The 13,888-nt window shown below is 42.8% G+C and overlaps 1 protein-coding gene and 1 long non-coding RNA gene across 2 annotated transcripts in view; one reads left to right on the top strand and one right to left on the bottom strand.

The window, feature by feature from the left end:
* Positions 1-7,381: 7,381 nt before the first annotated feature.
* On the bottom strand, positions 7,382-13,857 carry LOC140703212 (uncharacterized). The gene is made up of 2 exons (XR_012082595.2): positions 13,764-13,857; positions 7,382-13,678 (listed from the first exon to the last, which is right to left on the bottom strand). It is a non-coding gene; the product is annotated as an uncharacterized LOC140703212 (long non-coding RNA).
* EGLN3 (egl-9 family hypoxia inducible factor 3) overlaps positions 12,301-13,888 on the top strand; it is a 53,735-nt gene continuing 52,147 nt past the window's right edge. The window contains exon 1 of the mRNA XM_072986355.2: positions 12,301-12,969. Within this exon, the coding sequence (XP_072842456.1) occupies positions 12,343-12,969 (627 nt within the window). The 5' untranslated portion in view covers positions 12,301-12,342. The remainder of the gene's footprint in view (positions 12,970-13,888) is intronic.

The raw sequence follows: 13,888 nt of genomic DNA, 5'->3' as shown, positions 1-13,888 counted from the left end.
TTCTGTGCAATGGCCAGAATATTTTTGCTTCACCAGTGGAATGTTACGCTCCACTCCTGTAGTTTTTGTGCAGTCTCTGGCTTGCCACTGCACAAGCACAGATGATCCCATTCGAAATAAGGTAGCTTCTACTTATGCAAGGAAGTGCTGGATATTCTTGAAGCTCAAAAATGCTTTCCCCCTTGTATAAGTGACAATTCCACAAAATCAAACTAACAGGATTTCAGCTTATAGCTTTAGTTTTTCTGAGATGTGAAGATTAGAATCATACACAGTGTTCCCACTGTGGCTCCACTGAGGTTCTACAATACTGAAACATTCTTTTAAATATTTTTCTGGTGGTCACTAGGATAGGGTTTGCCTTATTTCACAGCTGTCACAAAATGGATTGACATTTTCTTTAAGCTGATTCCCAAGACCTTTTTATAGACAGTCATATAACTGCCAGCTTACATTCCATCAGTATACAAATAAATCCAGGATCTCTTTTCCCAATAGGCATTGTTTATTTACATATTAATTAAAATCGTTTATAACATCTCAGCCCATGAGGTCCCTCAAACTGATGAACAATCATGGACATATAAAATCATTCCTTTAATTGAAATAAGAATCAATACAAATAAAAGCCAAAAATCTCTAAAACAGATTTTGCATAAACTTTGAATAGCTAGGTTTAACTGTTCTTGAAAGATGCTTCTATTTCTTAGTATCTTGCATACAGTTTTGTAAAAAAGTGAAAGTGTACACTTATACTTTAAAAGATCTGTTTCAACAATTAAACAAGTTCTAATTTGAATTTGATTATTTCCTACTCCAATTAAGTATCGTTAAATAAATTCCAGCAATGATTAAAACCATATTATACAATATCTTTAGTTTTTAAAAAAGAGATAATTTGAATGACACCAGATAAGTTAGCTAGTACTTTCACTCTATTAAAAGCTTTTTCTTGTTATTGCTGCTAATTATTTAAACTTGCTATTCTTTAAAGTCTTTTTTCTTCACACTATTACTTCAAAGCCCTACTTTTCCTACTTTTGTCCCCATGCATTGTCTGCAATATATCAATTCCACTTCAGGTTTCCTTTTCAGTCACTGCAAGACAGAAGAAACAACATCAATATATACTGTACACAAAAAGCTACTTGACAGTGACAAATTAAATCAAGAATGTACGTACATATATACCGTTATGTTTATACCCTGTTTTCCTGAAAATAAGACCTAACCTCAAAATAAATCCAATATGATTTTCAGGATGCTCCTAATATAAGCCCTACCTCCAAAATAAGCCCCATTTGTGAAACCCCACCATCCACCATTGTGCAGCAACCAGAAGATGACTGTATTTGAATAAATATAGATTGTTGTACATGAAAAGAATAAATCCCCTGAAAATAAGCCCTAGTGCGTTTTTTTGGAGCAAAACATTTTGGGGAAACACAGTATATATTTGTCACCTGGTGAAAAATTGTGTATGGCAGTTATAATAATAATGTAATGGACAACATCCTGTTGCTAGTCTCACTAGAAGTACTCATTGGCTGAAATCCCATTCCTTTAGCATAATATGTCACACTAGAGCAGGCCCGTTGAATCAGTAGGGATCTGGTAAATCGACTCTTTTGTAAGTTCCATTTCAAGCCATAACACAGTTTGCTATTGCTGAAAGGTGAAATATAAAGTAAATCCAATTGAGTCAATAGATCTATTTCAGTAGGGATAAGCAACGGAATGCTGGTCAGTGTCGGCAGAGAAGATTGTTATTTGTATGGGTGAAGGAACTTCAAGATAAAGAGAGAGAGTTAGAAAAAAAGCAAAGTGAAACCAAGCCGAGGTGTGGCACTGGCAAGACTTAAAAAACACAAATGTTTTCAATGTGAGATTTGTTGGATTACAGTCCATTTTTCCAGGCATAATACAGTTTGCTAGTCTTAAATGTGTCATATTATTTTATTTTTGTTTTCATTCTCAAACTAGACCAGCACAAAAACCTTTCTGAAAAAGGGTTTGAAAAGTACATTTTTGAACTTTAACTTCCAGAATATCTGGGCAAGATGGGGCCACTGGCCATGCAGAAAGAAACTTTCCCAAGTTCTGCAACAAAAATGCATGCATGTGGAAGTATGTGCACATGACCACTCCCATTCACACTCATATATAGATTGATTTTTAGTAATCTGCATTACTAGGAGAGGATTTCCCTTTTTTGGTAGCCACTTTTCAGAATTACACTTCTTGATATATATGAGCCATGGAATTTCTCTGGAAAAAGGCAACCAGCCTTTGATTAGCATCAATATGTTTTTTAAGGATTTTGCAGCTTGCTGCCTGAAAGGTGGCATCATTTGGAAAGTCAACAGCCTGTGGACCAAACGCCAGAAACTCAAATGCGGTTTCCAAACTGTTTCATTATTTAGATAAGAATTTTGAGGTTTCTTGTTTTTTAAAAGCATAATATTTGCCCAGCGTGAATTGAAAGCTGTTTAAGTGCGATAGCTGCTACAAGAGCTTGCTGCTAACTTTTTACATGTGGTAATTAACAAATAACCAAATGATTTCTGTTGCTAATAGGGCAATTTGTTAAAGGAAAGAGAACGAGCCCCATGGCTATCTGAAGATCACATTTATGAACAGTGGGGTGGCCGACAGCAGAATTTTCTCAAGTGCTGATGTGAGACCTTCATTTCAAATCAGGAATTTTGGGCACACCACTGAGTAGTTATTACTGTGTGAGGACATCAGGCTTTTCATTTTGAAACCAACATTGCTGTCATTTATGCACAGTGAGCTTCACTCGGACTGTATTTGAAGGACAGCTACTCATCTCAGTGTAGTAAAGCAGACAGAGCAATGTGCTAGGAAGCAGAAGACCTGGGTTTGAATCCCTGCTTGATCATGGAAATGTGTGTGTGTGTGTGTGTGTGTGTGTGTGTGTGTGTGTGTGTGTGTGAGTGAGTGAGTGAGTGAGTGAGTGAGTGAGTGAGTGAGAGAGAGAGAGAGAGAGAGAGAGAGAGAGAGAGAGAGAGAGAGACTTGTTTCAACTTAAAAGACCTGTTTGGGTTCCTATAAGTTGGTTTCAACTTGAACACATATAAAATGCCCTCATCTATGTATTGGTAGCTTTCTGTGAAAAATGAAAGAGGAGAAATGCTAATACTCTGTCGCTACTGTCTGAGGGCTAGGCTAGGAACACCAAAATGAGATGATTGCATACTGAGATGCTACAAAGGGCTTCATTCCTTCAAACTAGCTGAGTTGCTTGGTGGGATGGTTGTTGTGGGTTTTTCAGGCTCTTTGGCCGTGTTCTGAAGGTTGTTCTTCCTAATGTTTCGCCAGTCTCTGTGGCCGGCATCTTCAGAGGATAGCACTCTGTGTGTGCTATCCTCTGAAGATGCCGGCCACAGAGACTGGCGAAACGTTAGGAAGAACAACCTTCAGAATACGGCCAAAGAGCCTGAAAAACCCACAACAACCATTGGATCCCGGCCGTGAAAGCCTTCGCGAATACATTGCTTGGTGGGACTTCTTCATGTTCTCCTATGTTAAAAATACAGTGGGGTCTCTACTTAGGAACTTAATCCGTATTGGAAGGTGGTTCTCAAGTGGAAAAGTTCTTATGTAGAATCTGCATTTCCCATAGGAATGCATTGAAAACCATTTAATCTGTATCTGCTCTTTTCCGTCCATAGAAACTAATGGGAAGCTGCTATTCCGCCTTCTGCCACTAGAGGGGGATATTTTTTCTCTTTTTTTTCTTTGGTCAGGGAACAGTGTTAAAAGCACTTCTGACGAAGCTAATTTTGAAGCAATGGACTGAAAACCAATTAATCCGTTCTGGCTGTTTTTTTGTTATGTAGAGGTGTGTTCGTACATTGAAGCATTAGTTCCCATAGGAACTAATGCAAAGCTGGTTAATACATAGTCTACCACTAGGGGGATAATTTTTTTTAACCTAAGATGACCTAAGGTTAAAAAAAGAGCAGGAAAGGTTTTTTTTCCTGTTCTTATCTAGGATTTCTGTTCTCAAGTAGAAGCAAAATTTAGCAAACGGAGCTGTTCTTAAGTAGAATTGTTCTTAAGTAGGGACGTTCTTAAGTAGAGACCCCACTGTATACTAATAAATTTGGCAGCCATGGGGGAGACCAGGCAAAACTTTGGGCTGGAAGTTTTCTTCTCAACATGCTAGTTATTTATTTGTGGAGAGTCGTTTTCTTTTTACATACAAGGAGTGTCAGTCTTGTGATTTGGAATGATGCTCTCCCTTTGACCACCTTTCAGTGTTCTACCTTCTCATTACCACATGTTGCCATGTCTATTTCACCAGTGTGAAACAGGCAGCACATCCATCAAAAGGCTCCTTGAATGCAATGCAATAAAACCACTTGCCTGTCTGCACAAACATATTAGCCCACACAAAAGAAGCTATAAGTCTGAGAACCACTGTGGTATAATGCTTACAGCAGGGGTGGGCAATTGTGGGCTACTGTGTGTTTTTTAGCTGCCAAAACATATGGAGGCTGAAGTCCAAAAGCATCAGGAGAGTTATAGATGCCAAGTCCTGGGTTAGACGATAGCACTGAAACCTGGGATATGAAGGTTCCAAGTATCCAACAAGCTATGCAATTCATTATGTGACCCTAGGTCAGTCAGTCTCTCTCAGCCTGCCCTACCTCACAAGGTTGTTGGGAGGATGAAATAGAGAGGCGAAGGACCATGCAAGGGTGGTATGTAAGTAAATGAATCATAAATGTGGTCTAATCACTGCCAGCTTTGCCTCTTCCAATATTCTGCCAACAATCACCAAATTGTTTTGATGACTAAAAGGGGAAGAGTAGAAGGAGAAAACTATGAATGTTCTTGAAAGAGCACATAGGATATTAATGCAATCAATAATAGGCATTTTAACAGTCCCTCTTAAACCTGCTTACTGCCCGTGCTACAAATCTCTCACCTCAAAAAGAAACGTGGACTGTCCCTGATACGGGATCTTATCACAAGATTATTAGACATGTTGATTTCTAATAATCTTGTGATAAGTTCCCGTATCAGTTTCATTTTGCAGTAAAGGGGATTTTACAAGCTTGGAAAGAGAGTCCAAGAAAAAACCTCCCAAGTTGCCACAATGACCTATCTTGCTAGTAGTTCTGACTCTGTTGTCGAAACATTGTTGAAGAAACCACAATGGGTTTTTTTTTTGTTTTTTTAGTATGCTGAAGGAAGTATTTATGACATAACATTTTTCCCCTTCAGTACTCTATCTGTGCAGAGGAGCACGTATTTGGACGGCTGCACTGTCTTTAATTACTGTGATTAGGCATGGTAACAGACCAATTCTGCATGCCATGATTATGAGGCGAACTATACAAGCATGCACAAAATCACTAACGAATGCATAAAAGGGTAGCCCTGTATAAGACACTACAGTATATGCCACTTGCATCAATAAAGACAACCTACAGCAGTTTGAGGCAAATGGGGAGTTATCCATCTGGCCTTTGACTTTCTTCTTCCTAACCCTTCCCTTCCTACATTATTTTTTTATTCTCCTCTTCCTTTGTATAGTCCCCACTCTCAAAAGCAGATTAAGACCTCCATATAGGGAGGCCTGAAGCTCAACATCAAAACAGCTAAGATCATGGCCACTGGTCCCATCACCTCCTGGCAAATAGAAGGGGAAGATATGGAGGCAGTGACAGATTTTACCTTCTTGGGCTCCATGATCACTGCAGATGGTGACAGCAGCCACGAAATTAAAAGACAGCTGCTTTTTGGGAGAAAAGCGATCACAAACCTCGACAGCATCTTAAAAAGCAGAGACATCACCTTGCCGACAAAGGCCCGAATAGTCAAAGCTATGGTTTTTCCAATAAAGAAGGCTGACCGCCAAAGAATTGATGCTTTTGAATTGTGGTGCTGGAGGAGACTCTTGAGAGTCCCCTGGAATGCAAGGAGATCAAACCTATCCATTTTGAAGGAAATCAACCCTGAGTGCTCACTGGAAGGACAGATCCTGAAGCTGAGGCTCCAATGCTTTGGCTGTATCATGAGAAGAGAAGAGTCCCTGGAAAATACCCTGATGTTGGGAAAATGTGAAGGCAAGAGGAGAAAGGGACGACAGAGGATGAGATGGTTGGACAGTGTCATCAAAGTGACCAACATGAATCTGACCCAACTCCGGGAGGCGTTGGAAGACAGGAGGCCCTGGCATGCTTCCCCGCACATTCTGTTAACTGGGAAAAAGAAGCCCAGCACTGCAACATAATGGCTCCTTATATCATCTACAAAAAACAGACCAAGAACACAGTAAAATACTATTCATTCATTCGTTCGTTCGTTCGTTCGTTCGTTCGTTCGTTCGTTCGTTCGTTCGTTCGTTCGTTCGTTCGTTCGTTCGTTCGTTCGTTCGTTCGTTCGTTCGTTCGTTCGTTCGTTCGTTCGTTCGTTCATTCATTCATTCATTCATTCATTTGTTGGATTTATACCCCTCCAACCTAGTGGTTTGCCTCTACAGTGGAATCTCTATTTACGAACGTCCCTACCTACGAATAATCCAATTTACGAACAGCTCCTTTCACAAAATTTTGCTTCTACTTGCAAATGGAGCTTCAAGATATGAACAAAAAAAGGCAGGGGAAAAGGGTGGGAAATTTAAATTTGCTAACCATTGGTGGCGAAGAGGCTTTCACCCCAATGGTTAGGAAAAGGAAGGCTCAGCCTTCCAGAGGTCCCCCACCACCACGATCAGCACCTTCCGAGACCTCCCAGTGGTCCCCTGCTGCCACAATCACTGCCATCAGAGACCTTCCGGGGGTCCCCTGCCACCACATTTGCCGCCTTCGGAGGCCTCCTAGGGCTTCCCCACGCTGACGCAGGCTTTCCCGGTGTAGACTGGGCCTACAAGGGGAAGCCCTGGTCTACCAGGGCTTCCCCTGGCAGGCCAGGTCTACTGGAGCTTCCCCTGGTAGTCCCGGTCTACCCCGGGAAAGCCTGTGTCGGGGTGGGGAAGCCCTGGGAGGCCTCCAAAGGCAGCAGTTGCAGCAGTGGGGGACCCCCGGGAGGTATCTGATGGCGGCAATTGCAGCAGCGCGTGACACCTGGGAAGTCTCCAATGGCAGTGATTGCGGTGGCGGGGGACCCCCAGGAGGTTGATGGTGGTGGTGGACCCCCAGGAAGTCTCCGATGGTGGTGGGGGACCCCCGGGAGGTCTCCGAAGGCAGCGATCGCAGCTGCGGGGGATGCCCAGAAGGTCTCTGATAGTGGCAATCATGGCGGCAGGGAACCCCCAGGAGGCTTCGGACCAATAAGGTGCTCCTTTTTCTTTTTAAAAAAATTGTTCTGGGTGGGTTTTGGAGGGTAGGTTTGCTCTGTTTATTGTCTTTTCTTTTATTTATTTATTTATTTTTTCTTCTGCTGGAATGGATTGATCAGTTTTCAATGCATTCCTATGGGAAATGGAGCTTCTACTTACAAACATTTCAACTAACGAACATCTTCTGGGATGGATTAAGTTCGTAAGTAGAGGTTCCACTGTACTATGGGCAGCTACAAAGAAGCAACATAAATGGATTGACTTGAGAAGTCACTGTTCCTGGATGAGATTCTGGATGAGATACTGTACTAAATGAGATTCAATTTGCATTCTATCCCACAGCTCTCTTTCTTTCCTCCCTTCCTCTGGTCCTTTCTCTGCCAATCTTACAGAGAACTGATGGGGGTGTAAATATGGGAAACAGCATTAATGATGATCCAGCGATAAGGTGATAGGGTGATCTGGGGCTAATCTCATATATGTTGGAATTTTTTTTTAAAGTAAAAAAAAAAAGATTCAGAGAATGATCAGGAGAAATAAGAGTGCATAAGTATGCTTCCCCTGTCCTGGACATCATGTCCCAACTGCTTACATCACCAAAACACCACCTACAGACTTACACCCCACTCTTTACAAGAATGAATCATAGCCAAGCATGTGGAAAAAAGCCTGTTCAAATAATTCCAGCTTGAAAAAGTTAGAAGCCACCCAGAGGCTGATTACAAAAACAAAAACAAAACAAATATATATAAAAAATAAAAAACTGCTTTGGGAGCAAAAAGGGCTGGACGAATTCAAATTGTCCTTTGTCGAGTGGTCAGTAAAAATACTTCATATTCTTCTGTTTTATAATCCCATAACATTTGACCATGTAGTTGTATGCTTGCCTGCTTACTTTGTTGCTTCATTACCAAAGTGTACTAGGCTTAGTTTACCAGTTGCACTGCCGAATATGAGTGCAGTTCATTACCACTTACAGAAGTCAGGGCTTCTTTCTTGTTTCCAGATCTGCACTGCGATAGACACTGGTGCCATTCAAGGCTGCCACAAGGTTCACCCACCCAGCAAGTTTAGCACCAAGAATATTAAGACGATTACAAGCAGCCATCTGCAAACTCTGTACCATTTGAACATTTTTGTAATAGCTAGTGTTAGGACTGTCACTGTAGGGACTTGTAAAAAATAATTTAAAAAGGGGGGGGGCTTCCTACTCACGTGCTTGATGCTACACAATAAATACAAGCCAGGAAGAGGAGGACAACCCACCACAAGAGCCAGTGGGCGTTTAGCAAGTGCCTGGTCACACTGCTACAGGGTCTGAGGCTATTCTTTGTCCTGGACATAAACGATGACATTTTGGTTCTGTACAAAGGTCTTTGCACAATGGCAGTGTGAGTTCAGTTTGTTTGGATTCAGCAACAGGGTCTGTGTGACAGTCAACTGAGGGTGAGAAAAGAGAGCTTTTCTACGTGCACAGAGGAAGTGGTTTCAACACACTGTTCTCTGCAACGAAAACAAATGCCTTGGAATGCAGAAAACGTGTGTTGAAACCACTTCTACTGCTCTTTAGAATTCAGGTCTGTATCTTTTACTCTAAGCATCCCAGGAGCAAACTCATCTGTTCTTGAATAATAAAAGATTAGCATGGGGAGCCAGTAGTGCCTATTTGCCAACCTTTGGATGATGTTTTAGCTGCTAAGTGCATGCCACAATTTCATACATCTGTAGTTAGAGCATCGTGCTGCTTATATGATGACCAAAATTAACTTGAGAAAGCTAGAGAACCTACGTAATACATTGTGCTGCTAAATTAACATGTCCAGTAGCAAGTTGCACCTAAAGTAGGCCTGTTGAATCAATGAAACTAACATAAGTGTACATAGGCTTTCTTCAATTTCAATGGAATTACAGTATGTAAGTGTTGATTCACCAAATCCCCATTGATTCAATGAGTTGACTATAAATGTGACTTACTACAGAATTCCAGCCAGTCAAAAGTAGTTATCATTCAAGGTTTTTAAATCATTTGTTTTCAAGGAAGCAAACATTAGCAGACAATTAATATTAAAAAATTCAAAATCTTTCCAGTGCAGAAGACAACTATAAAATTGATGTTATACATGGACTTCAAGTATCAGTTCTTGCTATTAAAAAAAGAAGTTTGAGAAGTTAAAAATATTGTTAATCTTCACAACATTTTTTCTATAAAAATGGGAGAGAGCAGATTTTAAAAAGCTGTACCAAGTGAAGTCTGGGGTACTTTCTGAGCCCATGGGAATTTCAGTGTATTTATTTTTAGAAGCAGAGTCAAAATCTGGGATAAATTAATAAGACTTTTGTTTCCTGGACCCACTGAGAATTCCAATTCCACTCATTCCTGAAAAGGCCAACCTAATGATAACCAGAGTAATCATTCCTGCTTCTCAGCATGATAGCTTGCTGAAAAAAGGCATGGAACTCTTTTGTCCAAACCCAATATATGTTGGTCCAAAAACAAACAAACAAACAAACACTCTGAAATTTCAACATGTAATAGATTTATCAAGATAACTTTTATCCCATACTTTTTTTGTCTTAGAAAATAAAACCATTGAACAGCAAATGAAAATATAGCTGTTTGAGCCATTCACAGAAATTCTGGATTAGGCAACACCTTTACTGGACAACGAAAAGTTACAAGCAAGGCAAGCTTTCAATTTCTACAGAACTCTTCTTTCAAGCAAAGATGATAAAAAATGGAAGAGTTATGTAGAATTTCAAACCTTACCTTAGACATTATTTGCATTTCCTAATGATCCTGTAAAAGAACTGCCTAATGTAGAACTCTGTACACGGCAAGTCATGAAATTTGGAGATTGGATAACAAATGCCATAAAATGCCAGTCTTGTAAGTGTAACTCTATGTGAGTTCTGCAACAAAACATGACTTAAGGATAAGTAGTTACATGTTAAAAATTCAGGCTTTAGCACCAGAAATGGTCTTCACCTGCATTACATTGGTGAAATACAAATGTACGTATCTAACAGTAGTGGGAGAGGATTCCATACTGTGTACAGTATCTGTCAGCTGGATTTAATGTTTAGTTTCTGAAACACTAGTGCACAATATGGAAGAGGGTGATGGAGAAAAGCAGATTTTGAAAAGTAACCTAAATCTTAACACAATCAGATGTGATTTATAGGAGGTCTGTTTCTTCCTTTCAAAATCTAAGCATTCGAGACTGAAGGCTGTTCTTTAAGTTGGCACTATAAATCAAGGAGGACAGGCAAAACCCTTCAAAGACAAGGAAATATGCTTATTGAATTTCACTTGTCACATTCCAAATTGACACTATTTACATATATAAGACATGATTTATTAATTGTAGATATTTTCTATTTAATGTGCATATATTTCTCAAACCTTGGACATAGCAATGTGAATAAGAACACAGGTACATTTAGGTTTTATGATATATGCCTTTTACATGCACATTATTTTAAGCAGCACCCAGGAGGATGGAATTTTGACATATGAGCAGGACATTAATGGAGAATCAAGAAGGTACATGAACAATAATTGTGTCAAAGGAAATCATCTCTCTAATTACTCAAACAATGTGTTTTACATACAATATTAAAAGCACATCTTTAGGTATCATGGTCATAAAACTAATACTGTGGAGGTGACAAGCTCCTTGCTAAAACAGTCAAAACTATGGAGAAGATGGAGGCATGTCACTCACACTACTATGATTATCTAGTGCAGTGGTTCTTAACCTTTGTTACTCAGGTGTTTCTGAACTGCAACTCCCAGAAACCCCAGCCAGCAGAGGTGATGGTGAAGGCTTTTGGGAGCTGCAGTCCAAAAACATCTGAGTAACAAAGGTTAAGAACCAGTGATCTAGTGCACTACAATTATGTTCTCTGCTTACTGAAGGGTGGTGGTGGAATGAGTGTGAAATTTGCTTCATACCACATACAAATTATATACATATGAATACATGTTCTGCAATGTAGATGTTTGTAGTCTTGATGTGTTTCCATTTGTAATGTGCCTGGCTCACTCTTGTACTGGGATACATCAGAGCCTGGAGTTGCTTTAAGTGGAACAGAATTACTGAGGGGAGTTGGTGTGATTTTCAAGCCCAAGATTCTTTACAGCCACACAAATGAGGTCATCACGAGGAGAGAGGGCCTTGGTGCGAACTGTAACTTCTTCATAACTGAGTGCACAACAACCTGTTGCCATCCATTGAGCTTCGCTTGGGGATCACGAAGGATAATGGCTTCCACTCAGGCTCGCACTCAATTTCCTTTTGAAGCTGAGGCCAGCCGCTTTCTCTCTTTCAAGCCCTGCAACGCCATGGTCAAGGAGACCATGCGCTGCCCAGGAGTTTGGGCTTTTAAACCCCTGCATAACCATTGACAGACGGCCCTTTAGTCTTGCACAGCTCCGAGGACCAGTAAGTGGAGGGCAAAACCAACCGGGTTTTCCCGGTTTCTCAAAGGGCGGCGGGAAAGGCCTGGGTGAACACGTTTCTAGGGCAAAGACCGGGTCTATCCAGGTGAAGGGATGAAGATAGCGCTCGGTGTTTTTCGAGCTTTTTCTGTGACTCACGTCCGTCGTTCCCAGCAAGAGAGGGCACGTAACCATCCCCAGATTCCGGGCCTTCCCGGCACGTCCAACACTGCCCGAGAGCTCTTCCGTGCGCTTCGCTGGATCCCGCGTGTTCCCAGCTCGTGTCCCCAGGGGATGGCTGGGGGAGGCGGCGGGCGGGCGGGCAGGCGGGCGGCGGCAGGGGCGGGAAGGAGGGAGGAAGGCGGGCAGGCGGACGGGCGTCTCCGCTCGCTCCCATTGGTACGTGTGCACGCTCCCGAGCGGCATGTCCCCTGTAGTATCCGGCGGTGTGAGGCGAACATGGCATTTCCCGCGTGGAGCTCGCTCGAGCAAGGCCGGAGGAGGCAGCCGGAGGAACAGCAGCCTGGCGTCGCCCGGGTGAGGCGATGCCGCGGGCGAGGGGGAACTGATCCTTCTTTGCCGGCCCATGGCCTCCGGCTGGGAAGCACCCGAGCAGCAGCCCCCGGCCGAGTTTAGGGAGGACTCAGTAGAAAGCATGAGGAAGATTTTCATCAATTACGCCGCGAGGAGCCGCGAGGATGGTGGCCGAGGCGGGCGGGAGGAGCAGGAGCCCGACGGGTCGGCGGCTAAGGCGGCGAGCCAGGGCTCCCTGGAAGCCGCCGTGTGCGCCGCCAACGCCGCGGAGGCCCGAGCCGTCGAAGGCCCCTCGCCCGGCCCCGGCCCCGGGCCTCCCAAGCGAGCTCCTCCTCTCAGAGAGCACCGCAGAGATGCTCAGAGGCTTGTCTCGCAGTACATAGTGCCCTGCATGAACGCTTACGGCTTGTGCATTGTGGACCACTTCCTGGGGCACAGGATGGCCGAGAAAGTCTTCCAAGAAGTCCTGGCTTTGCACTTGAGTGGCAAATTCCAGGACGGCGCCCTGGCGAGTCAGAGGGCAGGCAGCAGCCAAGGCATCCGAGGGGACAAGATTGCGTGGGTAGAGGGCAGTGAGCCAGGCTGTGAGAACATAGGCTACCTCCTGAAAAGAATGGATAAACTCATCATGTACGCAGATGGGAAGCTGGGGCACTACAAAATTAGAGGAAGACACAAGGTCAGTAGCTTCAGCACCAAGAACTCGGACGTCCAGCGGGCAGTCTTGACTGCTTCGCCAAAGTTGCTAATCTCTCTGCTATTCCGGGCACTCCGGGTCTTTAACGGGGCAGTTTCTGGGCACGTCGCTTTACTTGACTTTTCCCTTTCTCTTTCTGCTCCCCACTTCTACTTCTGAGGCCAGTCCCGAAATCGAGGGCTTCGATATTTTTTTTTTTAAAAAAACAACTGATAGGGTTCACACGACAAGCTAGTCCACGTGCTCACATATTTATGAATTGGGTAAATTCTCTTGGCGCTAAAGAATAACGCGCTGGGTCCTTTCCGTGTCGCTCTCCTCCAGACTTGAAATCAGAAAACCAGATCGTTAAAACTGTTAACCAGTTTCTGAATAGTGAGTTCAGGGAAAAAACATTTTGGGATGAGAAAACACTTCCTTCAATAACTTTTTCTAAAGTATGTACTATGTATCCTTTTGAGCGATGGACGTGGGCGTATATGGTTGATGGGATGAGATTTAGAACTCCACAGGATATAATCGTAGGAATACTTTCCAATACAGCGCCTGTAAAGGGACGCTTCAAAAAGGCGAGAATTGCTGCCACGGTCCAATGGCATTGTTTCCAAAATAGTTTCCAGCCATCTAAATTTGCTTTGTTTGCAGAAGGTCAGGTGGTGAAACGGGGTGGGTGGCGAGGGAGAAAGGCCTTCTGAAAAAAAAGCAAGGAAACATGGTAAGGACTTGTAAACTTCCTCCTTCTTCCATTACTGTAGTACAGTGCAGTATTAAGTTACCAAACGAGGCTCCCCTGGCACTTGCGCACTTAACACCCTCTTCTCCACCTTTTGTTTACATTGGCTTGTGGCGTGTGACCGTAGTAGAAGCATACATGCTTGGGGAGAATTCCTCAATGGCGGAA

This window comes from Pogona vitticeps, chromosome 1, assembly GCF_051106095.1.
Source record: "Pogona vitticeps strain Pit_001003342236 chromosome 1, PviZW2.1, whole genome shotgun sequence".
NCBI lineage: Eukaryota > Metazoa > Chordata > Lepidosauria > Squamata > Agamidae > Pogona > Pogona vitticeps.
This window is presented reverse-complemented; position numbering and strand designations above follow the sequence as displayed.